General features: G+C 40.0%; 1 protein-coding gene across 4 annotated transcripts; it reads left to right on the top strand.

Moving 5' to 3' along the window:
• Nucleotides 1-1,567: 1,567 nt before the first annotated feature.
• LOC144632160 (trimethylamine monooxygenase-like) lies at nt 1,568-26,234 on the top strand. 4 transcript variants are annotated; one of them, XM_078490769.1, is made up of 6 exons: nt 1,568-1,663; nt 9,433-9,627; nt 21,914-22,078; nt 23,091-23,847; nt 24,583-25,042; nt 25,934-26,234. In XM_078490769.1, exons 2-5 carry the CDS (start codon nt 9,456-9,458, stop codon nt 24,848-24,850), a joined length of 1,362 nt encoding a protein of 453 aa, XP_078346895.1. In that variant the 5' UTR covers nt 1,568-1,663; nt 9,433-9,455; the 3' UTR covers nt 24,851-25,042; nt 25,934-26,234. The 4 variants fall into 4 exon arrangements, with proteins under 4 accessions (XP_078346895.1, XP_078346901.1, XP_078346909.1 ...); XM_078490775.1 differs by lacking the exon at nt 1,568-1,663 and adding an exon at nt 4,066-4,210; XM_078490783.1 differs by lacking the exon at nt 1,568-1,663 and adding an exon at nt 6,614-6,766 and having other exon boundaries at nt 25,955-26,234.
• Nucleotides 26,235-27,874: the final 1,640 nt, after the last annotated feature.

Below are 27,874 nucleotides of genomic sequence, written 5' to 3'. Positions count from 1 at the left end.
AGGAAAAATAGTTATTTATGGCCCTAAACTTTTCAACCTGCTACCTCAGACTACTGAGACTAGACCGGCCGCACTTTTTATGAGTTTACATTTACCGAGGGTAAAAAAAAAACATTTGTTTTTCACCAGCCGTTAAGTCCTGACCAAACGGCAACGCAAATTGACGCCAGTTGAAAACTTGCGTCCACTTGCGTCTCCGTTTGGCCTGGACTTGCGTATACTTGCGTTAACTTTCATATACTTGCGTTAGTTGCGTTTACGTTGGTCGCGATCAAATTTGCACTTTAGTTAACGTATTTTTTTCACCGTTTGGCTACCCATCGCAAGTTAACGCATTTTTTGCAGTTTACCTCAAATACTGAATTGCACCTCGTAAAATTTTAAATGATTTTTGCAAACTTACGTGCACTTGCGCCGACTAAACTTGCCTGTCCGTTTGGTCACCCAACGCATGCAAGTCTGTACGCAAGTTGAACTTGCAACTACTTGCGTCCACTTGTGTTACCGTTTAGCCAGTGCTTTAGAGGAATAGCCGCACATGCGTGATGTAAAAGCTTTCTGACTAACGCTGGGAGGACTGTGAACTACTGATGAAGATTTTATAACGTTATCTCGGAAAGGACAACTTTCAAGAACTTAAACTACGCTAATCACAGACAGCTATGATCAGCTATATACCCCGGCATAGTTTTAACGTGATCAATGCTTATAACTTCTTACTTGGACCAAATGCCGGTCTTGCTTAGGAGTTTATATCGTTTGCGTCCAGACTACCCTTGCCTTACCAAAAGATAAGTTCCCTGGCCGCCTGACCGACACCCTAAAACACATCCATCCTTATGCCTAACCGTTTTTTCTTTAGGGTTAATGTGGTTCCACGCTTGTAATTGTACGACACATTTTAGATGTTCTTAGCTTGCGCTGTAGAAATTGAAATTGATATTCATTCTTGGCAAGCCATTTTTTTCAAATGGGGTTATATAACTCTCTCTTCCGTGTGCCCCTTCAATGAACAGGAACAAATTACCAGAAAAAGTTGACGGATAGCGATTTGTGTTTTGACCGTTAGCTTTGAGCATATACTTTGGTAAGCTAGAGCTAGACTTTTTTAAAGTTATTCGCGGTGATCATGACATGCTTTAGTAAACGGTCGCGTAGTTGAACTCGTCATCTGTGGGCGCGCGGTTTCAAAAGTGCTGCAATGGTTTGGGGAAAAACTGGCGCATGCGCATGCAAGTTATCCTGGACTCTCTTCTCGCGCCTGGGTCCAACCTCTGTAAAGGGCGCGCGGAAGAGAGAGTGGACTAATGGGGTTATCGCAAAAGATCCTGTTTTATAAGGATTAACCATTTTTGCCTGGTTGCGTTGTAAAAACCGTTTTCCTTTGCAGCGCTTCGAAGGATAAAAATAAATACAGCTTCGTTCAACTCTGTTGATGTACTGAAAGTGGTCGATACCTTGAATATAAAGGGGAGCAATGAAATTAGCAAGTCCAGCAATGTTTATAAACAGTAAAACTTTATTCCATTGAAAAAGACGCGATCGAGGCAAGACCTCCAGGAGCCTGGGAACAAATAAACTTTCTGGCGTTACATGACAGCTGAAACCCAGTTTCATTCTTTGATCCTGTCGTCGTGTTGGGCGTAAGGCTTGGTAGGACTTGGTAAGTACAAACGATTTACCCTCAAATAGCACTCGACAATTAGCCTAAGAACTTTTAGTTTTCAGTTTACTTGAAAACCTGACCATTTCCATTGTTCTATTTTGTTTTTATATTTGTCAATCATAGCGAATTAGTTCAATTTGTATGCAAGATTGCTGTTTTGATCGAGCAAATGAACACCAACGCCCGATTTACATAATCGGTTTTCTCCTCTATGTCACGGTTCTATTGAAATTTTTATATTTTTTAGAAGAGCGAACACTTAATAACGAAACCTTGTCCAATTCGATTTTCACAAATGCATTTCTTCGTATATTGTATTATATTGAGGGCTACAATTATGTGCTTCGGTCTTGCGTGACTCACAAAGAGTCTTACTAATAAGTTTTCACGGCCAGTCTAAATTGAGTACAGGCTGCAAACTGCAGAGCTACCGACCTTTACTTGATTCACTCCATCCCGTTCGCCACATTTTCCGGCGATCGTAGCCTAGCTTGTGCATTCGGTGTTTGGAGTGGCCGTTTTCACATTAGAGACGGGCAATTCGTCTGGGAGATTCAGACTCCTTCGAGATGAATTAATTATCCGTTGTCTCTAAGCTTCTCGGCACGCCTGGCATTGTAATTGTAGTTCCTACCTTTACTGCGTTGGAGGAAATAACTGCACGTTTGATTTGTTCTATCGTTTTTTAATAAATTAAAAAGTGTCTCAGTGCATTTCTTTGTAAAATACCGGCTTCGTCTTCAGCGAACTCCTTCGCGTGTTTAAGATAAAACAATAGCATTCAAATCAAGTGGATGCTTTCTAGTCTAGTAACACAATCTAGCGCAAATTCGGCCTTTCCGCGATGTGTTCTAAGTTAGGGGTATTTAGACTCGAGCATCAAATAAAGACGTTTTTAGAATATAGCACCAACACTTCTTACAGCCTAAGATGGCGTTTTAATTTTTTGCCTTCTCTACACCGAGGTTTTTGGCCGGGTATGGCCCAAAGTATGCGGAAATGTTTTGTCGGGTCCAAATTCAGCGTCAGGGAAGCGTGATGACCAAAACTCAAGACCGGGCGAGACTAGATACGCTAAAAAAAGTTCAGGCTAAAGAGCAAAGGGAGAGCGAGCGTTACAAGCGAGCAATGAAGGATCATGACGGAATTCAATTTAGCTAGAATCGTTTCCTTGGTTGAAACGAAGGAGTTTTAGCAAAGTATTTTCAGGTCGCTGGAATCTGGTTCCGGACGGGGCTGGGGTGGGGGAGTCTTCAGTTGGAACTGACGGGGTGGTGGTTAACCTGCGTTGCAGACGACCTAAACCCCGTTATAGTCCTATATACAGCTAATTCCTGATAGGTTGTCGAAAAAAGGGGAAAAATGCACGCGACAAGACCGAAAGGTGGTCTGGGTTTTCACTTGAATTTTGCATATTAGCCTAGAGGTAATGTACAAGTTTGTATTTTTGCACGTGAAGGTTTTATTTTTCCTCTCTAGAGGCCTTTTTCTGTAGCTTTACTTTTACTGTCGCGTGACTTTGAGGTTTGGAAATTCTTCTAAAATTCAGGGGGCCAAAAGTATCTTGCTTCCACATGTCTGAAGAAAGAAAACGTGCAAATTCGCGTTTTGTGCGTTTGTCATGTCGCCATCTTATTAGTATTCAGCACGTGCAGTAGCTCTCTACTTCTACCCATACTACCTTTCGGTCTTGCCGCGTGCACTTTTGTGCTTTTTTCCGACAACCTTTCTCGGATTAGCTGTATATACCGGGGTTAAGTTCGTCTGCAACGCAGGCTCCGTGGTCATACCTGTCAGAAGATCGTGTGTTCTATTTCAAATCTCTTTACACATACTTTGTATTTTGGTGCCTCTCGAGAATGTGAATATGCAGGTGCTAGTTGTCAAGAACCATATTTTACATATAACAATTTCTTTTTTAGTGCCAAAGCCCGTGAACTTTTTCCTTTTTGCTCTGCAAATTTTGTAATGTGATTGTCTGAGAAAATGATCTCTGTCCGTAACATTACGCTAGGTGTGATGTTTTTTTTCAATTGCAATGCATTTTTTGTTACGCGAGAATCGGCTATTGCTGCACTGGCTTAACAGTTGCAAGAACTATTTTGTCACTGATATTAGAATAACAACGAGATTACAATAATAGTAACTGGATATTAGGCTGGTTCTCAAGAAGTTATTACGTCATATGTATTTTGTCACGTCGGTGTGGCCAGTTATTGAGATAACAGTAGCCGTTTCATACTGCCATCCGCATTGCTTTTCTTTTGTCATAACTATTTTTACCAGGTTACGTGATAAAACACAAAACACCAAAGTTTTGCGTGGCGGTCATATTTGATAGGGGAGGAATAATAAAAAGCGTTTACATAAGAATGGTAAATGATATTGTGCCTGCTTGTATGGGCCCTGTTTATTTTTGGGCACAAGATATATGCGAATTCGAGTGCTGCATATCCTTACTGACACAGAGTTAGCTTAGTGTACTTTAAACCGAGTCCGCCCGCCCCTTCTTACAGAAAGGCGAACTTAAGGATTGCCCAAAAGGTAAAACAACTTAACAATAATTTTTCGTGTACATAGAACAGCTACTAGCGTAAGGTTTGTAGTTTTACAATTGATCTTATTCCAAATGGATCTCCAGATTCATGCACAGTATAACACTCGGTTACCAGCCTACAATAACAACAGTCGCTTTGTGCAAATTAGCAATTGCTCCTTAGCCAGAAGTGACAAACTTTATCACGTTATCTTTCCTTTGGTCGACATGTGTACTACATGTGTTGCTTATAACTCGGAAACAAACTTATTCTGTACCAGAAGTGTCTGTACGCACCGTGTTGTTTTAACAAATTCCTATTTTTGTAACATTCGCATAGCATAATGGCATGGTTGGCATGTTCAAGGTTTTTCTTAACTCTTAAGGCGTCCGTATTATTCGCAGATCGAAGCTTACAGATAACTTGAATTAAACCAAATGCAATATTGATGTTTTTAACCTCATCCCCAGACCGCGCGCGGTGTATGTAACCATCAAGCACCGCGCTCTCTGTTTCACGCCGACAGCAAAAAATTGTTTGGGGATCACTTTCTTGGGGAGCTTGGAAACCAGGCTTGATTTGGTAGCCGAGCATTCTGGTCACAATATGAGCTTGTCGAGATCATAACGATTTTGTGGTATACCGAAGTTCGGATATTTCGTCAACTAGAAAACCAAAATAATTTTTGGAATCGCTTGACATTTCTAAACAAACATTTGATACTCTCAAGAAGTTTGAAAGAACCTTTGAGTGCATATTCTGTGAAAATTTCGCTATTGTCTGTAAACGAGCATATTGTGATGAGAAGGCTCGGCTTCCAAATTAAGCCTGGTTTCCAAGCTCCCCAAGAAAGTGATCCCAAAAAAATTTTTGCACGCCGACAACCATGCAATGCAAACTTCAAGCCGTGAACTTCATTTTCATTCAGCTCCTTGACGAATAAAAAGGTGTAAAGTTGTTGCTGCTTCGTTGTTTTGAAATCTTGTGTCTGTGAAATGTAACGAGATAGACTTTGTGAGTTTTGAGTTGACTTTGAGAAGATGAAGATCAGAAGTTAGTAAGCAAGAGGCATACAGAGCGGGTTTCACTTGAGTGTCAAAAGATTTCAAAATTGCTTCAATTTTGTACTATGCTCTGTGATTGGTTTAAAATTCGCGCCACCTACTCAACCAATCAGATTCAAAATAAAACCAATCACCACCTGGTCACGTGCTTTTTTCCCGCGCTTAGCACCGGTTCTGTGTGTTTGCTTCGAGTTCTCGTTGGTTGATTGTGTTGTTTGCTTTTTTGTGACTGGGATTTGTAATTACTTTGGTTTTTAATGGTACTCTTCATAATTTGGATAGAAAACACGAGGTTATGGTTGGACAGAATACAACCTACAAACAAAGGTAACATGGTTGAGAATTTCATTTCATTCACCTCGGTTCCAGAGTTCTTACGGCGTACGCAAAAAAAAATCGAGGTTTCTGGATTTCCTCAGTTTAACAAAGGCACAAGTCTAAGAGTCGGCAATTGAAAACCGATTTTTTATAGACATGCTTAGGCGAATAAAAACAGCTACTACTTCTTACACTTGTAAGCTTACATCCAGAAAGCATATGTACAGGCACTCAAAAAAGTTTTTGTTTGCTAGAGAAGTATAAAGCTGGCAATTAAGCTCTTGTTAGTCTGGAAAGCTGTTTCAAGAAACTTTATAGTTGTCAGGTATGTTTTTTACCGTGCAGCAATCGAAAGAGATCACAAAGCCTAAGGCGTTCAGTTATTGTCAGTCAAAACAAATCTTGACTCGTAGATAAAAGACACGAAACAACTTGTTGAGGTTTTGGGAACTGTTCCAAGAAAGAAAACTTCCTTTTTTGAAACAATATGAATACAATGTCGTTAGAGACTTTGCAAGAAGGTAAAAGCGACACGAAAACATGCATTTGATTCAATTTGTGGTTGTCGTGCTATATCACAAAAAGGTGGAATTGACCGAGAATAGTATAGATACACCAGCCTTAGATCACTTCGAGGATTAAATTCGGGTCACCGGTCAGAGTTTACACGAAACTATTGTTCTCGAGAATGATAACGCTTCACCCTATTGCGAAACAATGCAAACCAAACCACAAATAATCTTTTTCGATTGGGACTTTCTGGTGGACTGACACTTTCATAAAAGCCTCAAGACAGAAGTCGGTCCATCAAGCCACCTGTGCCCCGGGGGGGAGGGGATACTCAAGATGTTGCCAGTGATGCGGAGAAGTACAAATAAAGCTGTAAGTTTTCATCCCGAAATACCCACCATATAAGAACCCCTCGGGAGTCCCTGCGGAGGAGACCCCTCCCCCTTCAAATAAGGTTAAAGAACGGCCATTTCAAGCTAATTTGCAGAGAGCTCGAGAGCACTTGTTGGTGCCCCCCCCCCCCCCCGCCCTTTTTCTTAAGATAACCCGAGGATGGGATTTCAACAAAGGCGTACACAGGATCGAATAACGCTTTGTTCGGCGTCAAACCTGTTCCGTGCGGTAGGAATTGGACTCTTGCAGTTAAATTGGACTTCTCTGAGCCTTGTGAGGTAAGTTTTACACCATCAATCGTTTTTTGTCATCTTTGTTTACACCTGAGCCACAAGAGTTAACTTTGTAGTTTTAGGATCTTGATCACCAAAGGGTCTTCCCAGATTTGTTCGCGAGCCGATGCAGGTTACTTTCAACATTCAGTTCAGTATTGAGATCTAACCTCTCTCGGCACAAGTGAGGGCCCGCCCCATGTCGCTATGCAAATTAAAACGAAGAATGCTCACAGTTCAGTTTGAGGCGGAACCTATTTCCGGTCAAACAAAATAAATTTGTTTGCTTTTCTGCTGAAACACTTTTGGTCCTTCTTCATCAGGCGTAAAATGCTCCAATGTTCTTAAACTAAGGCCCGGGGTGCTCGTAATTATTGTAGTATCCGTTTACAAATTTTAAATTTTTGTAATCGACCTCTTAATTCATGATTCCAAGAGATTGGTTTGTGTGGAAAACATGTAATTCTTACATACAGTTCCACTGTGGAAGAGACTTTATCTAGTCAGATAAATGTGCTCCAAACTTTCGCGTTTCGTGTCACAAATTTGTTATTGCAATCTGAACCATTTTTGACAAAAATGACAAAATCAAAGGGGAATTTTGTCTTGCAGAAGGCAGAAAATAATGTCGAAGAAGCGTACTATTTCAGGATTTCAGTGATTTTGCTTCTCAGTGTAGGTAGAGTTTGCCGTAAAGATCGGGATGAAAGTACCAAGCTCGATTTATCGTGACAAAACTCGCGGAGGTCAAACTTCCGTATACAATGTATCTTCACGACCGTTACGGCTGTCTATGAAGCGCGTCCAGAAAACATTGCAGAGACCGTAAACCGTAACCCAATTTATTTAAAATTTTATAAATAAGAATATCGTATATGCGCCTGAAACAGCGAATTGTCCTCTACGCGAAAGTTTTATAAATCACCTCTGCAAAGTTCAACTAATTCGAAGGGCGATTTGTACTGATGGTAATCTGACTCACCCAAAAGAACACGAGTAGACGCACGGAAATTTTTCTATCCAACTATTTGCCAGTTTTTGTTGGACATAGGTAAATCAATCTTAGACTCCAAAAATTTGGAAAAATCCGACAAATATTCTTTGAGTTTCGGGCTCGCATTGTAACGTTTCAAAACCTCTTCTGTCGGACCAAAATACAGCGTGAGAAATCTTCAGCCACACCCCCTACTTTTACCGAGTTGGGAGAGCGTCCGCGCTTACATATATGTATATGTGTGCATACAGTTTACTTCTTTTTATTTTCGGATGTATAAAATTTGGCTCAAATATCAAAATTAATACGTAAAGATTGCTCGTATACGTCGAGAATGCCACGTTATATTCGCGGCCCATTCAGGGAAACACGTGTAATCCAGTAAATTAATCGGTTGACCTACTACCCATACTACTTTAAAACAATAGATGGCTGCCCACAAATGAAAGGGTCCTACTGTTTACAAGAAGCCAAAGAAAACAGAGGTGCCAAAGACTGGACTAGTGTCTCACTCTGCATCGGTTGAATTTATGTTCCTCACCCACATCAATCTTAAATCTTGCCGGGCACAGACGTTTAACAGACATTCGTGCAGAATGCAAGCTCTGTTGTAATCAAAGCTGAAAACGCCGAAAATAGCCAGTGTCGGCGGGTCATGATTTGAAGCCTTCCGTTCAGTTCTGTGTTAGCGTTACTTTGTTTGGCACTATGACAAAAATTCAGCTAAAAAAGGTCAAACTGATTGTAAAAGTAATGACAATATTGGCTGGCCAAGATTTTGCGATTGAGAAATACTACTATTGCTTAATACTAAATTGCGTCGGATGTTTCTTCAAGAACATCCGAGCCTCTAGCTCTGTAAAATGTTCTAAAATTTATATTCTGCCTAGGAAAAATCGTTGCAGGTTGTCAACTTAAAAAAAAAAACTTTACCTGAGAATAATAAAAAAGGCGTAGACATAACAACAGTCTGAGGTGTATGTTATTCTGTCCGCAGTCTCAAAAAATAAGTTACGACACAATCGTCTTTCTGTGAAGCACATTCAAGGGTTTGTCAGTCGATTTCGTAATCACAAAGGTTGATTCAAGTCTTACATCGCTAATCCTGACCCCAAAGTTCATCGCTGGTCGCGTGTAGTGAAAAAGAACTACAGTAGTTATGCAAGAGAACACAGAACGTCATAATATGAACGTAGAACCTCATATCCCAGTTTTAAACAAAATAAACAAAACCTCCCCGTCACAAATCTCGAATTCCGCCATCTTGGATGTCAGAAAATCTTCTAAACAGCATGATTCTGAAATGCAGAAAATCACAAAAGATTGCTTAAACTGTGAAGATGTTAAAAAGAAAGGTTGCAAAATATCATAACAACCCAGAGTTTAACCTGGGCTCGATTTCCGCGGCCTTCTCAAGTCTGTCAAAGCGTGGTTACCATGGAAACGTTTGTTTGACGCGCCAATATGTTCTTTGTCTCCCTCGCAGCCGTTTTTGGAATGTCACGCAACGCTCCTCCCAAAGAACGGCTCGATAGGTCATGCGTCGTAGTTTAAGGAACGTCACGTCACGTCATTACTGATTGTCTCAGAAAGTAACGCAGGCACCCTCATTACTAAATGCCGTCAAAAAATTGAAAAGTAAATTTGAATGTCAGTTCTGTTTTTTTCTCCCGATCAGGTGAACAATTCTAAAACCCAAAGATGTCTGAAGTAGCTGGAAAACGTGTCTGTGTGATAGGTGCTGGTCCTAGTGGCATGTCAGTGTTATATCACTTCCATCAACTGAAAGCTCAAGGAAAACAAATTCCAGAAATTGTGTGTTTTGACAAGCAAAATGATTGGGGCGGACTTTGGAAATACTCCTGGGAGACTGGTGAGAAGCTTCAAAGCCATTGTATATCCGCGACAAAAACTGAAGTTTAACTGGTTGACGAATACCCGATTCCCTCTATAGCGCGCGCCTGCAGGAATCACGGTAGTTGTATTCATCAAACCAAGCGCGAGACTTAGCAACGATGCACGTGGCTGAGTCTCGCGCAGGTTTTGATGAATACAACTACCGTGATTCCCTGCAGGCGCGCGCTATAGAGGGAATCGGGTATTAAGCCAATCATAAAAAAATTAAGAGGGAGTGTGGGTCTTTCTCTTTCTTGATGAATTCTAAGAAACAATAAGTACAAAGTGTCCGTTATTCAAACCCAAGTTAAGACGCAAACCCTGCATATAATGTACCTCAGACGCGGGTTCGAGGGTTCGAGACGCGGGTTCGAGACGTGGTCGGGGTCATTGTGTTGCGTTCTTGGCAAGGCACTTTACTCTCACAGTTCCACTTTCCGCTCAGGTGTATAAATGGGTACAGGCGAATTAAGAGGGCGTCCGTGTTACAGCGGATAAGGCACTTTTCGGACCTTCACCGATTTCCCTGATTTTTTCAGTGAAAGTCGACAATTATATCCCAGTAACAAATATCACATTTATTTGGATCAATTCGATATTTTATATTTTTTGCGAGGCGATTTTCAAAGTCACCTCAAAACCATGCAATTCGCCATTGGAGACTCCGTAAACTTGCTATAAATGACGGTCGCTGCCAAAACTTTATTACTCAATTCAACGAGCTGATTATTTTACATATTGAAGTTTCATCTTCCCTCGATAGTGTAGAGGTTTAATAATTGAAATCTATTTAAGTCTCGTTAAGTGATGATTTTTTTAATTTAACTCCCAACAAACTCCGGAATGTGCAAAGCGTGACATGCCTGTAGTTGAAAGCCATTTTCTCGAATGTGGGACCTGATCTAGAATCGTGTCTATTGTAACTTAAAAGTACTAACACCATAGTAGAAAAGTATCAAATAAAATTTGTGGGCACTCTTTACTGCGCGCCGTACAGAGCTCCACGAATTTCCCAAATATTCGCCATTTTGATCCAAAACAAAGAAAACGCTTGAGCGACCGATAAACCAATTCCAGAACCGTTAATGTTTGGAGATGTGTTAAATACTGCTAGAAGTCAGACTGTAAATGTAAAATATTTTTCTTTCGCAGTTCCAACCGTTTTAGGCAATTTCTCGGTATTTTCAACGCTCACAGCAATAAATATATCACTTCGATCAATATGCAAATTTCGGCATAAGCCCGTGTGTCACGGAACATCTGTATACCGCAACAATTTGCCTAAAAACGTTTTCCAAAGCAATTATTTCCTTCTTACCTGGCCGGGCGATAAGATTCTTTACCCTTCTATGTTAAAGCTTTCTTTTTGTTTTTGGCTGTAGAGAAGCTTCCCACGCTGCGATGAAACAGTGTTTGTTTTGCCGCAAGACTGACTTGTTCGTTTCAGTCTAATTTAATTAAAACCGGCCAGGCTGCCTAGTTTGTCAAAACCCGGGTTTTTGTTTTCGTCGCTTGGCCTTTTCGAGGGGACTTTTTCAAGAAAATTCACGTTCCAAAAAATGCCCTTCTTGTATTGAGTTGAAACTTGCTGATTTGCTGTCAAGGGTGTCGAATACGCTCCTTGTCTTGTCAAGACTCGCAAATTTCATACAGGTTCTTGATAAAGGGAGGCGAGGGGGGGGGGGGGGGGGGTGGGGATTAGGGTAAAGCCCTAGCCTATTGTTTTTCCGAATTTTTTAAATCCAAATCCCAGTTCTATCTATTGGTTTTTACTTGTGATTCCCAGTCCCAGTGACCCAAATTCCATTTTCCCAGCAACAATTTGCCCAATCCTATTTCTCATTTTACCCCCTTCTAGCCCTTTCTCGTAAACAAACAGTAATAAAAAGTTATATATTTGATGAACATCAAAAGTCTCTGAAGTATTCGAGACATAAAAGTAAAAACACTAACAGTCGGGGCTTTATAATTGGAAGTCATTGTATTGGTTTGATTTTAATAAGATGGTGGCCATTAATTTATCTGTCATAATTAGTGGGCGGGGCATTAAATTGTCTCTAAAACAAGAAAACAAATATGTAACACAAATGTGCATTTCGTATTCTATTGCTATCGGTAATTGAAGGGAGTCGCGAGCCCTGCTACGAAATATGTTTTTTTTGACAACATGAATATAACAAATATGAAAGAACCCGCATTTATACAGTTGTCCATTAACTCATCAAGTCGTGACTAGTAATAGTTCTCACTATAAAGCTGCCCCGCCTTTTTAATCGGGCGTGGCCGATTTATAATTTACCCTTTGGTCGTCCTAGAGCATAGTCTCCTGTCGGCCAAAAAGACGGGGATAGCTTGGGGTTGCTACAAAACCGCTACGGGTGACGCATACCGCAATGGTTTTCATTTTAGTTTTGACAGGAAATCGTTGCAGGCACACTTGGTCGACTTTTGGGTTAATGTGTAATCAGGTTGTGTTTTTTTGCTTCGGCGGAAGGACAGAGAAAAAAGCATACGGGGCAAAGTACAGTATGGGGCCCAGTTCTCGGCCACTTTTGACGTAAACTTGTATTTCTTACCTCAGAAGAACCGCAGGAACTTGAAATTTCTCCCAGAGCTAGCTACATTATTCAGCTTTTTGGTGTAAAGCTATCGACCGGTCAAAAATTAATTTGCCCGAGCAATAATAAAAATAAAAGCTCCATTTGTGGGCCCAGTTCTCTGCCACCTTGGCCCAGTTCTCGGCCACTTTTGACGTAAACTTGTATTTCTTACCTCAGAAGAACCGCAGGAACTTGAAATTTCTCCCAGAGCTAGCTACATTATTCAGCTTTTTGGTGTAAAGCTATCGACCGGTCAAAAATTAATTTGCCCGAGCAATAATAAAAATAAAAGCTCCATTTGTGGGCCCAGTTCTCGGCCACCTTGGCCCAGTTCTCGGCCACTAAAAAGCTTGTGCGTAATTATCTGTAAAAAAATGCTCAATTAATTTTCACATCCATAAAATCACTCTGTAAACCTATTTATACTATATCGATCCCAAATTATTTTTATGAAGCTTTGTTTTACTTTAGAAAAGAAGGATTTTAACGCGCCTAGTTGCCTATGTGCAGGTTCTGGCAAAACCGCATTGTGTGACCCGTGCATTTAGATGGTTTATTTTGCAGTGAAAAGGTCTTGAAAGATTTAGGTGTTGTAGAAATATAAATAGACAAGACAAGAGTCAGCTCAAAACTTAGAGATAAGATTGAACTTTATTTTTAAAACATTTATTTCTTTCATTCTGGCAGCAGCAGATGAAATTATATTAAAAACCAAGCGCTAAGCTGTGATAGCGAGCAGGGTGGCCGAGAACTGGCAAATACGCAAACGTCGCAAGAAAAAATTTCGAAGTAAATTAAGACCAAAAAATACAACGGTTCAACGAAAAGTTAACTAAAGCAGAAAGCTGAATTATTCTACGTTTCACATGCCAAAAATTAGCTCGTATGGTGGGGGCTTTTGGATAAAATACGAATTTAACTACATCCATGAATTTTAAGGAGCCGTAAACAAACAAATTTGTCGGGAATGCAAATTCACCTATCTCCGCGTAAACTCGACGTGTGAGCTTTCTATATCGAATTGAACGATCAAACTCAAGATACTTAAAGCACATGAATCAGTCTATCGTTTGAAGGAAATACCTTTTTCTTTTGATTCAACTGGAGTGTGAAAAAACGCGTTAAACACAAAGTGGCCGAGAACTGGACCCGGCCGAGAACTGGGCCCCATACTGTACTGATATTCACCATTGTGAAATTGCACTTACTTTGACAAGTTAAAGTTATTTTTGTAAATGAAAAAGGTAACGTCATTGATGTCACGCAGTGTTTTTTTTGGCAAACTAGATGGTTTGCTGGTTTCTGACTATGAATGGGGGTGTGATCTTGCGGTATATTTTTTGAGCCTGACTCCGCCGTAAAACTTTTTTTTTATTTAGCAAGAACTGTGTCGATTTTCATTTCTGAACAATTGGTCGTCAAGTCGTTTGTCACAAAGAGTAGAATGTTTGTACAGCATGTTTTGGAATTATTTTAGATTTGGTTAGTAAGACGCTTCTGAAGACCTGAGCAAAACATTGGGAATGTACAGTATTAATAGGAACTTGAATGGAATTTTTCACAAGTTGGATAAAGGTATCAACTGAAAAAAATGGACTTCAAAATGAGAACTTGGATTTTGTTGTCATTAATTTTATCGCGGATTGGATGCATAATATCACGGCTTTGAAAGTCTTCAAATAATTAGAAAGGTTCCTTTCTTCCTTTTGATCTTATTGTTATTTTCATGTATTGATTATTCGAAAGTGGTTTTCGTTGATACGAAAAAAAAAAAACGGGTTTTCACTGAATTGCTTGAAGTATTTTTAGACGTGATAATATTGGCTTAATCAAATTACATTGTGCACGAAATATTTGTTATTCTTTTGTCTTGAAACTTTGAGGAAATTGAAATTTTTGTTTGACAGTAGTGTATGAAAGGCATTTTATAGAACTGAATAAAAAATAAGAAACATTGATAAAGGTTATTTCAAAGATTTATTTTGCCTGATTTTGAAGGGTTTCAGGAGTTTTAAAGAGTGCTGGTAAACGGCTGTATGTTGTTTGTGATTACGGATCTTATTTAGTTTCGAACGCTCTAATTTTTGAAAGGTTAAAACAGGTTAAAACCGGGCGGTTTCATGAGTTTTTTGGGTAGAAAGGTACGGTGGTGGTCAAAAAAAATGTTTAGAAAGGAATGACTGTAGTAGCACGTAAGTCGGAGGTTTGCGTGAGTCACGGGGTATTGGCCGTTCCGAGGTTGCGCAGGGGACTGGGGCGAGTTTCAAATCTTAAGTAATCGATAATCTGACACCACCACATGAAAGATCACGGTGAGATTGGTCATTTGACCAAGTTTGATACTTTCAAGATGAACAGAAACGAAGTTATGGACCTTGAAACATGGTTAAAAATCCATACAAACGTCTCTAATTGTAAGCCAGCGTCCCCCAAAACCATATAAACTCTTAAATTTTTTATGATTTTTGTGATACTCTTAAAAATGGGCAAACATAGTGTTTTTCATCTTAGTTTCTTTCAAATAATGGGTCTTTGGCAGGATTTTACAGCTGTCACAAAATTGATAAAAATTTTAAGAGTTTATATGGTTTTGGGGACGCTGGCTTACAATTAGAGACGTTTGTATGGATTTTTAACCATGTTTCAAGACCCATAACTTCGTCTCTGTTCATCCTTAAAGCGTCAAACTTGGTCAAATGACCAATCTCACCAAGTTCTTTTATGTGATGGAGTCAGATTATCGATTGCTTAAAATTAAAAACTCGCCCCAGTCCCCTGCGCAACCTCGGAACGGCCTATAGTATGCGTGAGCTGGATTTCCGGCGTCATAACGGCATGTTTTGTTTACTGAAAGATACACTCGACGTTTAGTTAGCTTAGTCGGCTTGGGAAACTATTTTAAAAATGAATGTTGTAATAGTTAATTAATAGTAATCTAGAATTAACCCACTCTCGATTGGAGTCTGTTCTGGATTCGCGCTACCTTTTCGCCGCGAAGGAATTTTGTAAAATTTCGCTAGTGGAAAGAGGTACTGTAAGAACAGTATCAATAACTCAAAAGGAGGAACTTCTTTGTAGCTCTGAATTAAGACGTATGATAAAATTTTAGAATAAGAAACTTTCGATATATGGTTTTCATATTGTTTTTGTCAATTTCCTTTTGTGGCAGATTTTTTGAGAATCAGCTTTTCTTTCGTGTGATGACAGACACAGGACAGAACGAGAGGTGGATGAGAAAGATGCCGAAGATGAATAGGCACCGAAAAACGACAAGAACCGTCAAGGACTTATCTTTAGAGGGCGGGGAGTTTTGGCATACTGTATTTCGAGGACTGGACTGGACTAGTAAAACGTGGACTAGTAAAACGCGGACTTGTAAAACGCGGACTAGTATAACGCGGACTGGTAAAACGCGGACTTGTAAAACGCGGACTAGTAAAACGCGGACTCAGGTAAAACGCGGACTTGTAAAAGGCGGACTAGTAACACGCGGACTAGTAAAACGCGGACTTGTAAAACGAGGACTAGTAAAACGCGGACTTGTAAAACGCGGACTTGTAAAACGAGGGCTTGTTAAGCACGGACTTGTAGAACGCGGACTTGTAAAACAAGCGCTTGTAAATCGGATAAAACTAAACGGTTTAGCGAGCGAAACAATTTGTGTTTGAAGCTCTTGTGTGTTTCTTCGACGGCATATTTCTAGCTTTTTTGAGCACTCTATGGTCTGTTTTAGCGTGGAGATGTTTTTGCAGTATAGCACATGTTCGTTCTGCAAACCCCTACTAAAACAACGGGATTGATGCTATGAGTTGTGTGCATATGTTTCTTTCTTTCCACTACTTGACGTCTGTTTAGTGCAGTCGTTTGTATTGCTCGCACGAGGTAGAACGGGGCCCGTCCAGAAATCAACAGTCAATGGTAAATAAAGGTGACGGGCCTACACGACTCCTACGTTCGTGACATTAGAATATTTGCCGTTAAATGTTTAAATTCGGTCTTTCGACCTTATTTGCTTCTGACTTTTTTCTGAGGGTACTGTTTTAATTTGGGGGCAGTATGTGGTAAATAAAGGTGACGGACCTACACGACTCCTACGTTCGTGACATTAGAATATTTGCCGTTATATGTTCAAATTCGGTCTTTCGACCTTATTTGCTTCTGACTTCTTTCTGAGGTTACTGTTTTTTTGAGACATTATGTATTGAAGAGAGCCGTAAGATGATTGTGGCCAAGGAATTCGAAGTGTCTAGAGGCGTTTTACAAGTCCGCGTTTTACTAGTCCGCGTTTTACTAGTCCAGTCCAGTCTACAAGTTAAAGACACATCAAGACCACCCCACTGTGAATTGCCATAGCACAGACAAAATTATAGTCAATATCTTATGTGTTTTTAAGAGAATTACATAAGAACCAAGGCATGTCTTGTCTTGCCTTACATTGACATGCAATAATTTGGAAATACTAAGCTCGTAACAGTTTAAGACAGAATCCATCAGGAATTTGAGTAACATTAATTTTAGTTACGCAAAAATTGAGCACCAGAATAATTTAAATCCTTGTGTTCTTTCATACCTTGTTAAAGGCTTGACATGTGATAACACCAACATAACACCAACAACAGTTTTTTATCAGTGGGATTGAAGAAAAAAATGGAAACATCATCACACAGTTGACCCCCATGCAAAAACACTCCAGGATGTCACGGGACTGTTTGGTGTCCGTTTGCCAATTTCTAACTTCAAATTCCAATGTTAAATTCACATTAAATTTTCAATATTTCTTAGTTGTCTAAATTTTACTAATTCTTTTAAAAAAAACTATCACCTGCCAAACATCCCCAAAAATCACTCAAAAAATTACAAAATACCGCAATACATAGATACATGGGATGAGTGAAGTTTCCTTGGATTCCTTGAAACACCAACAAGATATTTCCGTTTAAGGTGGCTGATAATGGGTTTCAGTATTTCCCAGTCCTTATACTTTGGTTCAGGACTAAAAGCCTTCATCAATTGCTATTACAGTAATGGTATGAAACAAATGTTCAATCATTCATCAACAAGTTGTGATCATTTTCTTGACAATAGTAGTTCCCCGGTAAACAGTTGTAGTACTGTCCCATCAAAGTGCAATGCCTGGAAAATACCGAAAAGCACAAGACCTTCAGGTGAAACCGCACCTTACAGTATTACCAATACACTGCACTTTGCTAAGTCTTAAAACTTTACATTTTCTAGTCGTCTACTTCAATCGTTTATTTGTATTGTGTGAAATACATTTATAAATTGAAACCATCATGTCATTAAGTAATAATGCAATCTCGACAACGTTCTAGATATTACATTATGCACACTAATACAGCTCATGCAAGCCCTGTGACTTACACAAACACAGTCGGACTGAGTGCTACTAAAGTAACTGCTTCGTGGTTTCTGCTGTACTGAACCCTGCCTTTCAAGGCAAAGCGCCCGATTTTGAGCTTCTCAAGCTTCTCAATGTTCTTGTTTATAATTTGTTTTACAGCAATAATCTAGGATTAGTGGAGTCTTTTTGTCGCCTTTAAAATTAGGCTTCTTTTTTACTGTGCCATGTACGTCAATACATTGTTTGATCTGTTTGCTGCGGAATTTCTTGTTGTGTGACACCATTGCGTCCCAAAAATATTCACAAGTTCAAGTCGGAAATAACACCTAGCGGAAATAACACATAACACATTATGATCCCGGGCTTATAACATTCACAATTATTAAACTTACAATGATTTCCAGTTCAAAAAGCCTAAAAATTCCACGAGTAACAAAATATGGCACATTCAAAGATTCGAGAAAACAATTTTTGCTCCTTATTCAAACCACTTTTTGGATCAAATAATCTGACAGTTTGTTAGCTAAACGAATTACCCCCGAGAGCAAACCTTAACGCTTGAACCAGCTCTTGGAACACACTTAGCCAAGAACACGAAACCGATTGCTCGAAATCTTTCGACGTATTACTAACAACTGGTTCAAATATCACTAAATTAAACACAACCAAAGCGGAGAAACCGCTCGAACAAATCTGTGAACACGCGTAAGCCAAACATCGGAGTAATCAACGTGTGACAAATGCCAAAACGCGCGTCAGTCTTTTTAATACCGTTCTACCCAAGATAGGGATTTTTATTTACCGCTACCCCCTGTTATCGTGACATCATAATACCCATAACTTCTTCGGGCATTTTCTGCCTTTACTTCATCATTACCCAGGAATCCCTTGCGGCAAAACATTATCATTACTCAGAGATTCCTTGCGGCCTTGTTCGAGCAAATCGAGATTTTTTCTGGTATACATACCGTATTTTCGGACTGTAAGTATATTCTCTATATATACGCGTAAGCTACAATGAATGCCTCCTCGGGCTTTCGTCTCTGGGCGAAAGCCCTGCGGGGGCAATAACAGAAAACTGTTTTTCGTGAAAAGAGGATCGTAATATTAACGGCATTTACTACGTTTAACCTTATGTGCTAATGAATGTTTCTTTGCAAGGTTAGTGACTTGTTTATCCCTTTATATTCATTCTTTTTCAATCTTGAACAACCTTAGTTGTTCAATCAGGTCTTTCTTTTTGTCTTTCGATTTGAATTGGACCTCAAAATGGCGCAAGATTTCTTTGAGCATTGGTACGTTAAATTTGTCCAGTTTATGTTCTCTCACACACTCGCATAGGTTAAATGCGTCGTACGACAGTGGGTGCTGCGGCCTCAGTTCGTTTACTACCTCTTCAACAAGTTGTTGTCTATCAACTTCTTCCTCAAGCAATAGCTCCCTGGGACTCAGGTCGATTTTTTCTGGTTCCTGCTTTCTTCGTCTAGCCGCTGCACGGCGGGAAAAGAAGCCCTGCACTTGGCTCTTGGTCAGCGATTTTTCTCTGCCAAATAAGCGATCGTTCTGCTCGTCTCTTGCCTTGTTGGTAGTTACGTTCATAGTTCGATGCTGATGTCTTCAGCGCCATTAGGGTCAACCATGTTGGCATTGTTTGCCTTTTCGATGTCCGAGTGATGTTACGCTGTGGAGCGTTTCCCTGGTTTATGAGGCGATTCATCTTTTTTTATTTTATTTATTTATTTATTTATTTTTTTTTTTTGGGGGGGGCGTCTATTAGACACTAGGCGTCTATAGACTTACTAGATACGAGGTTGTTCGTTTATTTGAGAGTGGACGTTTATTAGACAATATACAAGAAAACGTCGTGTCTTAAGTCTATACCATGTCTTTCAGGTATATGAAAGGGGTACCTTTTTTCAGTAAAAGGTATACAAAAGGGGAACGATTTCTGTCAAAATCGTTTATAAAAGGGCAGGGGTTAGAGCTCGGGCGAAGCTTTCCCGTATAAATTTTTTTAAAGTAACCCCCCCCCCCCCTGGGGGGATATATTTCACTCAAATTTAGCGGGATAGTGTTAACGCTTTTTTGAAAAAAAAAAAAAAAAATAGCATCGACCACACCTTGTAATGGTCAAGCCCGCACTCAGTCTACTACACAGCCGTTGGTAACGTCACGCTCTCGACAAGATTAGTTCGGCTTCCGTAACATCGCCGCATTTCGATAAGTGGCAGCTCGACAAAATTAATGAGCTGAAATATCCGAGTTGCACTCAGAGAGCAACACATGGCTCTCCTCATTCCTACTAGATCCACACGGAGTCTGTAATATCTTGTGAAGAGAGCAATTGGATGCAATAGCTGCCATTTCGTGCAGAAAGGACGCGCAAGGATTTTCTCGAAATTAGACAAAATCGCGGACATTTATTGGTCGGTTTAAATTGAATTACATTGAAACAAACAAGTAAGTTTGCAAAAACAAACATTGAGTTATCCCAATTATTTGTATTTTATGTCTACAATGCTTCAAAGACTTTAAATGTTTATAAGATAATTGTAGCACTTGCTTTGCCTCATTGGAGTCCGATAGTTTTCACAAAACACTGTTCAAACAAAACTTGTGCGACGCAAATCAGGGATTTCCCTTGTTTCCACAAGACCAGACTGGGATGTAATTTTTTCGAATAAATCCCTCCGAAAAAAAGCCAAGCAAATAAAAACCCTTTCGGGTATGAAAAAACATCCTCAGAAGCTTACAATGTTTTTTAAAGGTTTTGCAAAGAGAAAAACAAAAAAAGGGCTGACAGGGATTTGACAAATAAGGCTTTAATTGAATTAGACTGAAATGAACAAGTCAGTCTTGCGGCAAAACAAACACTGTTTTATCGCAGCGTGGGAAATGAAAACAGCTTCTCTACAGCCAAAAACAAAAAGAAAGCTTTAACATAGAAGGGTAAAGAATCTTATCGCCCGGCCAGGTAAGAAGGAAATAATTGCTTTGGAAAACGTTTTTAGGCAAATTGTTTGCGGTATACAGATGTTCCGTGACAACACGGGCTTATGCCGAAATTTGCATAATTGATCGCAAGTGATATATTTATTGCTGTGAGCGTTGAAAATACCGAGAAATCGGCTAAAACGGTTGGAACTGCGAAAGAAAAATATTTTACATTTACAGTCTGACTTCTAGCAGTATTTAACACATCTCCAAACATTAACGGTTCTGGAATTGGTTTATCGGTCGCTCAAGCGTTTTCTTTGTTTTGGATCAAAATGGCGAATATTTGGGAAATTCGTGGAGCTCTGTACGGCGCGCAGTAAAGAGTGCCCACAAATTTTATTTGATACTTTTCTACTATGGTGTTAGTACTTTTAAGTTACAATAGACACGATTCTAGATCAGGTCCCACATTCGAGAAAATGGCTTTCAACTACAGGCATGTCACGCTTTGCACATTCCGGAGTTTGTTGGGAGTTAAATTAAAAAAATCATCACTTAACGAGACTTAAATAGATTTCAATTATTAAACCTCTACACTATCGAGGGAAGATGAAACTTCAATATGTAAAATAATCAGCTCGTTGAATTGAGTAATAAAGTTTTGGCAGCGACCGTCATTTATAGCAAGTTTACGGAGTCTCCAATGGCGAAATGCATGGTTTTGAGGTGACTTTGAAAATCGCCTCGCAAAAAATATAAAATATCGAATTGATCCAAATAAATGTGATATTTGTTACTGGGATATAATTGTCGACTTTCACTGAAAAAATCAGGGAAATCGGTGAAGGTCCGAAAAGTGCCTTATCCGCTGTAACACGGACGCCCTCTTAAATGCTGGATGGTTTAGCATCCCATCCAGGCGGAGTAGAAATAGACCGAAATGCCCATAATCACTTTATGCAAAACAAGTGGCAAATGTCTGATGGGCCACTAGGCTTGAATGAAGACTTAACCTTTCACCCCCAGAGTCAAACTTAAAGTCATTTAATGTGAGCAGTCTAACTAAGAAAAATATAATGGAAATATAGTAATACGTTTTAAATTCTAAATCAGACTAAAATAAGTAGAAGTTAATATCAGTTAATTCTTGAGAAACTGAAGCCTGGTTTTCACTAGCGACGCAAGCACAAGCGCGATCACGCAAAAAGGACAAATTTTGACCCTTGTGCTTGTGCTTGCGGCAAGCTTAAGCACAAATGCAATGCGCTTGTGGTTTTGCTTGCAATGCGCTTGTGCTTGCGTCGCTAGTGAAAACCAGGCTTGAGTGTTAAGTACTTATTAAAATCGACCCTGCATTTTTTAAGGTATCGATCAACATGGCGAGTCTGTGCATGGAAGTATGTACCGAGGCCTGTGGTCCAATGGTCCAAAGGAATGTCTAGAGTATCCGGACTACACTTTTGAAGATCATTACAAGAAAGCAATACCATCTTACCCTCCCAGGGAGGTCCTGTATGATTATCTGAAAGGTCAGTATTTTTCAAAGTGGACTTTCAAGGTCACATGGGCACTCTTTTGTCCCAAGGTAAAACATTTGCTCGAAACAACAATGGCAGTTTATTTCTTAGTTATTTGAAGGGGCTGTATCTCGATATTCTATGTCATTTTCTCAGACGTATAAAGTTGCTTTTAATTTAAAGAAAAACCTCAAAATGATAATTTTATAAGGTAAAAAACTGCCAAAGACGTAATTTTAAACCTAAAATAAACAAGGATGGTTAAAGGGACTGTGTCACGGCTGAGTTAGGTTTATTAGTTTTGCCAAATACTTGCTACGAAACTTTATGTTTGCCAAGAAATTACCTCGGTGGAACTAAGTGGCAAAACCATAGCTTCATTGTAGGCAAAGGTGTCTCCCGCCGGGCGTCATAATGTAAAGACACAAGAAAACGAGATAAAGTTTGAAAACTGTTCAGCTGAGCCCAACAATATTTCAAAAATTCATATCGCAATCCGTTTCAATCTTCGTCACTTTTGGCCATCCGTACCTTCTTTTGCATTTGCTGTGTTATTGAAATGTTCCTTCACTGTTTTAAGAGGTTTTTTTATATTTCACCGAATTTGATGGTCATTTTCCATGCCTAAATTTGGCTAAAATCCGTGACACAGTCCCTTTAAGAATGACAAGATTAAAATGGATTGCGAATGACAAGTTTGTAACGATAAATAGGATTGCTGAATTTCTCGAACGAGGTATTCAATAAACGTGCGGCGAGAGAAGTGTCTTCTTTTAAGGTTGTGTTCAGTACACGGGACAACTTGCAGTAACGCTTTTTCGCGCAACAACGTTGGCAACACGTTGCGAGTTTTTGACTGGGGTTCAAAATCTCGCAACCTGTTGCCGAGTCAAAAGTTACGCGAAAAACCGTCCCCGGTATCGTGTTAAACGGTGTTCTCAAGGCAGCAAGCAGCAAGCACGATGATAAAACTTAAACAAACACATGTTGCCATAGAAAGCTAAGTAGAGTTTCTCTTTCTCAGGTCGTTGGTCCAAAGGTGATCTTCGTCCTTGGATTCGCTTCAACCATGTTGTCCGTCAGGTGACCTACAATGATTCCACTGACGATTTTTCAGTGGTTGCGAAAAACCTTGACGAGGACCGAGACCTTCCCGTCCAGAAGTTTGACTACCTCATTGTGGCCACTGGGCATTTTTCTGTCCCGAATCTACCTTGCTTTCCTGGAATAGAGCAATTCCCTGGTCGGGTCATGCACTCCCACGACTTCCGTAATGCCAGTCAGTTCAAGGACCAGACACTTCTCGTGGTGGGCTCCAGCTACTCCGCGGAGGACATCGCTATGCAAAGCCTCAAGTATGGCGCTAAGAAGATCATTTGCACCTACAAGACGAGGCCAATGGGCTTCAAGTGGCCCGCTCAGATAACAGAGAAACCACTGCTCACCAAGATCGAAGGAAACACCGTCCATTTCAAAGATGGCTCCAAAGACGACGTGGATGCCATCATTCTGTGCACGGGGTACCTCTTCTACTTCCCCTTCCTTGAAGAAAGACTGTGTCTAAAGAGTACCAATATCCTGTACCCTCCGGGGCTCTACAAGTGCACCCTCTGGACCCAGGCTGGAAACAACAAGCTGTTGTACATTGGGATGCAGGATCAGTACTACTCCTACACCCTGTTTGACGCACAAGCGAAGTGGACCGTAAATTACATCACTGGAGAAATCAAACTGCCCGATAAAGAAACCATGGAAAAGGATTGGAAAACATGGGTTGCAAGGTAAGTATTTCTCATGCCCAGGGTCGTCACAAGTCAGATATTCTTTTATCGATAAGGAGGCAATTTTGTACATTGCAAATCACGCCTTACTTTCACATCATCACATCATGACACTTACAATGTATGTGTCGACTCAAGTTCTTGGGCAGCACGGTGGCCTAATGGTAAATGTATTTACTTCCGGATCGAGTGGCCAAGGTTTGAGTATTCTTCTTGGGCAAGGCGCTTTACGCGCACAGTACCACTTTTCACCCGGGAGTATAAATGGATACCGACCAGTTATCGGGGCAATGCTGAGGGTAACCTGTGATTGACTCCCAAACAGGAGGAGTGGCAACACACTTTTAAAATAGCTTAAGATGGAAGCTTCATGCTACAGATAAGCTCCGGTACTGATATGTCTGAGTCATTGGCTCCTTGACATTGGCTCCCCCGGTGACAGCGTTCGCCTTCCAACTAATGTGGTGACCTGGACCCGTCGTCATTTATGGGTCGAGTTTGTTGTTGGTTCTCGTCCTTGCCCCAAGGGTTTTTCTCCGGGTTCTCCGGTTTTCCTCCCTCCACGAAAACCAACACTTTTAAATTCCAATTCGACCTGGGAACAGTGGATAAAAAGCCACTCTGTGGAAATATTACTAAAAATTCCCATTTATTTATTTATTTATTTTATTACACCGGACTTCACCATGCAGCACCACTCTCTCAACCTCACTTATTTTTTTGTTTTCGTTCCAGAATGAAGGAACTGAAGGGCTGTGACGATGACATCGATTTCCAGACTGACTTCCTAGTTGACATCGCCAAGGAAGCGAATTACGGCTACGACTTGGACACCGCTGAAGAATTCCACGTTTGGGAGAAACACAAGCGGGATAACATCCTGACGTACCGAGATCAAAGCTATGCAAGCAAGTTCACTGGAACCAAGTCTCCAATTCATCACACTCCATGGTTTGAAGCCCTTGATGATTCCATGCAGTGCTTTCTCAACACAAAGCAGTGATGAAAGACAACTGTCTGATACTTACTTGAAAGGAGCTGAGCTGATTTTTGCATCTGATTGAAAGTAGTCTCACAAAATAGTAGCAAAATTAAGTTAGTGGAACTAATTAGAAATTCTGATACGATTAACTCTCGATCTATTGGGGAAAGTGCGTAACTATAATAGCATTTGATAAAAAACCTCGATGATTTGGTAAGTGCAGAATGCAATATGGAACAATTGAAAGTATGATGTTTTATATATGTTCGTGTTTATTTGCTTTATTTTACTTTCGGAAAAACTGTTCACAGGCTACTTGTATTCTTTCCCAGGTGTTCCTTACGCTAATCTTTGCAAACGTAACACGACACTTTTGTTCGTTTGTAACAAAATACTTTTGTCTTCCTTGAAAATGCGATAACCTGAAACTTTTGTTTTTTGTTTGTTTTACGGCGGCATCGATGAAATTTGTTTAATTTAATTAAGTTACGGTTTAGACTGCACGAAAGACGATGCTCAAAAACTAAAGAAACAAATCTAATCAAAAAACATATTTTTCGACAGGTTTTTTAAAACGCAGTACAGCTAGGATATTTGTTTCCTGGTTATCAGGTGTTCACGCCGAAAATCCCGGTGCAAGTTTTTGCATACCTTATTACGAAAGCGCTGTGAAAGTCTCAAAATCTAATTCAATTAATTTGCGGTTTTTACTTGGCGCCAAGAAGTCTGCAGGAAGCCTACCGCAAACACGCAATACAAGCGATGTTCATGATAGTTCCAGAAAACAACGTAGACTAATCTGCGCATGCGTTTGGTGTAAATTACGTTGAGTAGTACCACAAGGAGAGCAAAGGGTTTTCTGAAACAAATATATACGTTTGAGATCTTCATATGAAAGTAACGTAGATGTGCTCCAGGTTTTACCTAGGGGTACGGTCAGGTGCTCCCCACCCCCACCCCCTCCACAAGGAATAATTAATTAATTGATATTAATTAATTAATTGGTGATTAAAAGTTTACACATTAGCGCGTTAGGGGTTTAGCGGACGACAGCCCCACCAAACCATCACAATAGTGCATTCTGCACTAAAAAGCAGTGTCGAGTTTTCCGGTAAAAAGTTTGAGTAGCACTCAAAGTTTTTGTTTCAAGCGTAGCCCCATGTTATTAAAATAACAAGTAAAAATGATTTTAGTCAATTAAAGCAAAGAGAAAGAACTACTGAATGGTATACTGAATGGGTTCTATTTGAGATTTAGACTGCTAGATTTTCTCGTGATAAACAATTTCAACTTCTATAATCCTCATAGATGATAAAGACAACAATTAGCAGTGGTTCAGATAAGTAATTAGTTTTCAATAGTTGAAAATAAGAGGATCAACGTAATAAAATACAGTTACTCATAAGCCATGGTGTGTTCTTCATATATTGCTTACGTTTTGGATGCTTGAGGTAATCGACGGCGACTATATATAAGCATATAAATACGTACGAGCTACGACCAGGCTCCGGTCAATGAAACTGCACTCCCTCTGAAATGATAAGATAAAGTGTCAAAGGTAAAGCCACAAAAGCAGTTTAATTAGCAATATTCCAATATAAAATTATACACAACATTTTAGCCACGAATAGTATCTAAAACAAAATGAAAATGGTGGCTCAGTTCCCTTTTCAGTCCTTTCTGCTCTTTGGTAGTCAAACCATACCTACGTAGGCACGGCATTTGTTTAGCAGCTGCGCGCAGGCGTCCTCTTTTTAAGATAAGATCCAAACTTGGTATTTGATCAATCACTGCGCAAAAAAGAGCGGTTTTTACTTGGGTGTCGAAAGTAAATTGCGTTTGCATTGGTTCTGCATTACTTCGTTTGGTGATTGGTTTAAAAATCTCGCGCCACTTTCTCAGCCAATCAAAACTAAAACCAAAACCAATCGTGTCTCGCTCGCGCACGTTTTCCCGCGCTTCGTGCCAGTTACATGTATTTGCTTCGAGTTTTGATTGGTTTACTGGATTGTCTGTGTCCTTTTTGATTGGCCAGAGTAATTACCTTGGTTTTGGTTTAACGACACTCAGTTGAAAACTGCTCTAATACGAATACTGATCCGTATTTAGGTCTTCTAGAGTCAGTATACAAAGTCGTGTACGGGTGATATAAGGACGTGACATGATGTATAAGATACCTTTTAAGGATCAGTATACGTCAGGCTATGCCAAGTAAATAGAAGGATCTTATACACCTGTAGCAGGATTCCTGATTCGTTAGTAAACATGTCAGTGTACATCGTGTATACTGAAGGAAGCATGAAGTGTACTGATCGCATGATGTGGCATAGGGTATACGGATTATTACACTCTCACTGGTATTTCTTATAAGTCAGTAAACATGTCAGTATACATTGTGTATACTGATGGAAGCATCAAGCATGAAGTGTACTGATGTGGCGTAGAAGGTAGTATACTGATTCTTACACTGTCACTGGGATTTCTTATAAGTCATTAAACATGTCAGTATACATTTGTGTATACTGTTGGAAGCATGAAGTGTACTGATGTGGCGAAGAAGGTGGGTATACGGATTCTTTAACTCTCGCCGAGATTTCTTATTCGTCATTACACAGGTCCGTATGTATTATGTGTTTTAATACTTGTGTTTAGCCGCTTCTTCCATAGCGACAGTTGTGTAAAACAAACAACAAAAATGGCGGGAAGATCATAGCACCCGTCTCTGTTCAGCGTTGGGTGTTGACGTCTGATATGGATGACTTCCTTGATTTTTCTTTTGACATCTACGAACTCTTTATCACGAATTTTGACTCCTTCCCAGTCGATCTCGTGATTGGCCTGAGACTGGTGTTCCCGGATTGCAGATGTTGTTTGTTTCTGATGTTCACCCAGTCTCTTCTCCAGAGTTCTCGCTGTCTCGCCAATGTAATGCTCTCTGCAATCGTTGCATGTGACGTCGTATACCACGCCCGTCTTCTTTTCAGTTGGTGTCCTGTCATTTGGATGGACTAAGACGGACTTCAGCGTGTTTTTAGGCGTGTGGTT

Source organism: Oculina patagonica, chromosome 1, assembly GCF_052425735.1.
Source record: "Oculina patagonica isolate OP01 chromosome 1, crgOcupat, whole genome shotgun sequence".
Taxonomy (NCBI): domain Eukaryota; kingdom Metazoa; phylum Cnidaria; class Anthozoa; order Scleractinia; family Oculinidae; genus Oculina; species Oculina patagonica.
This window is presented reverse-complemented; position numbering and strand designations above follow the sequence as displayed.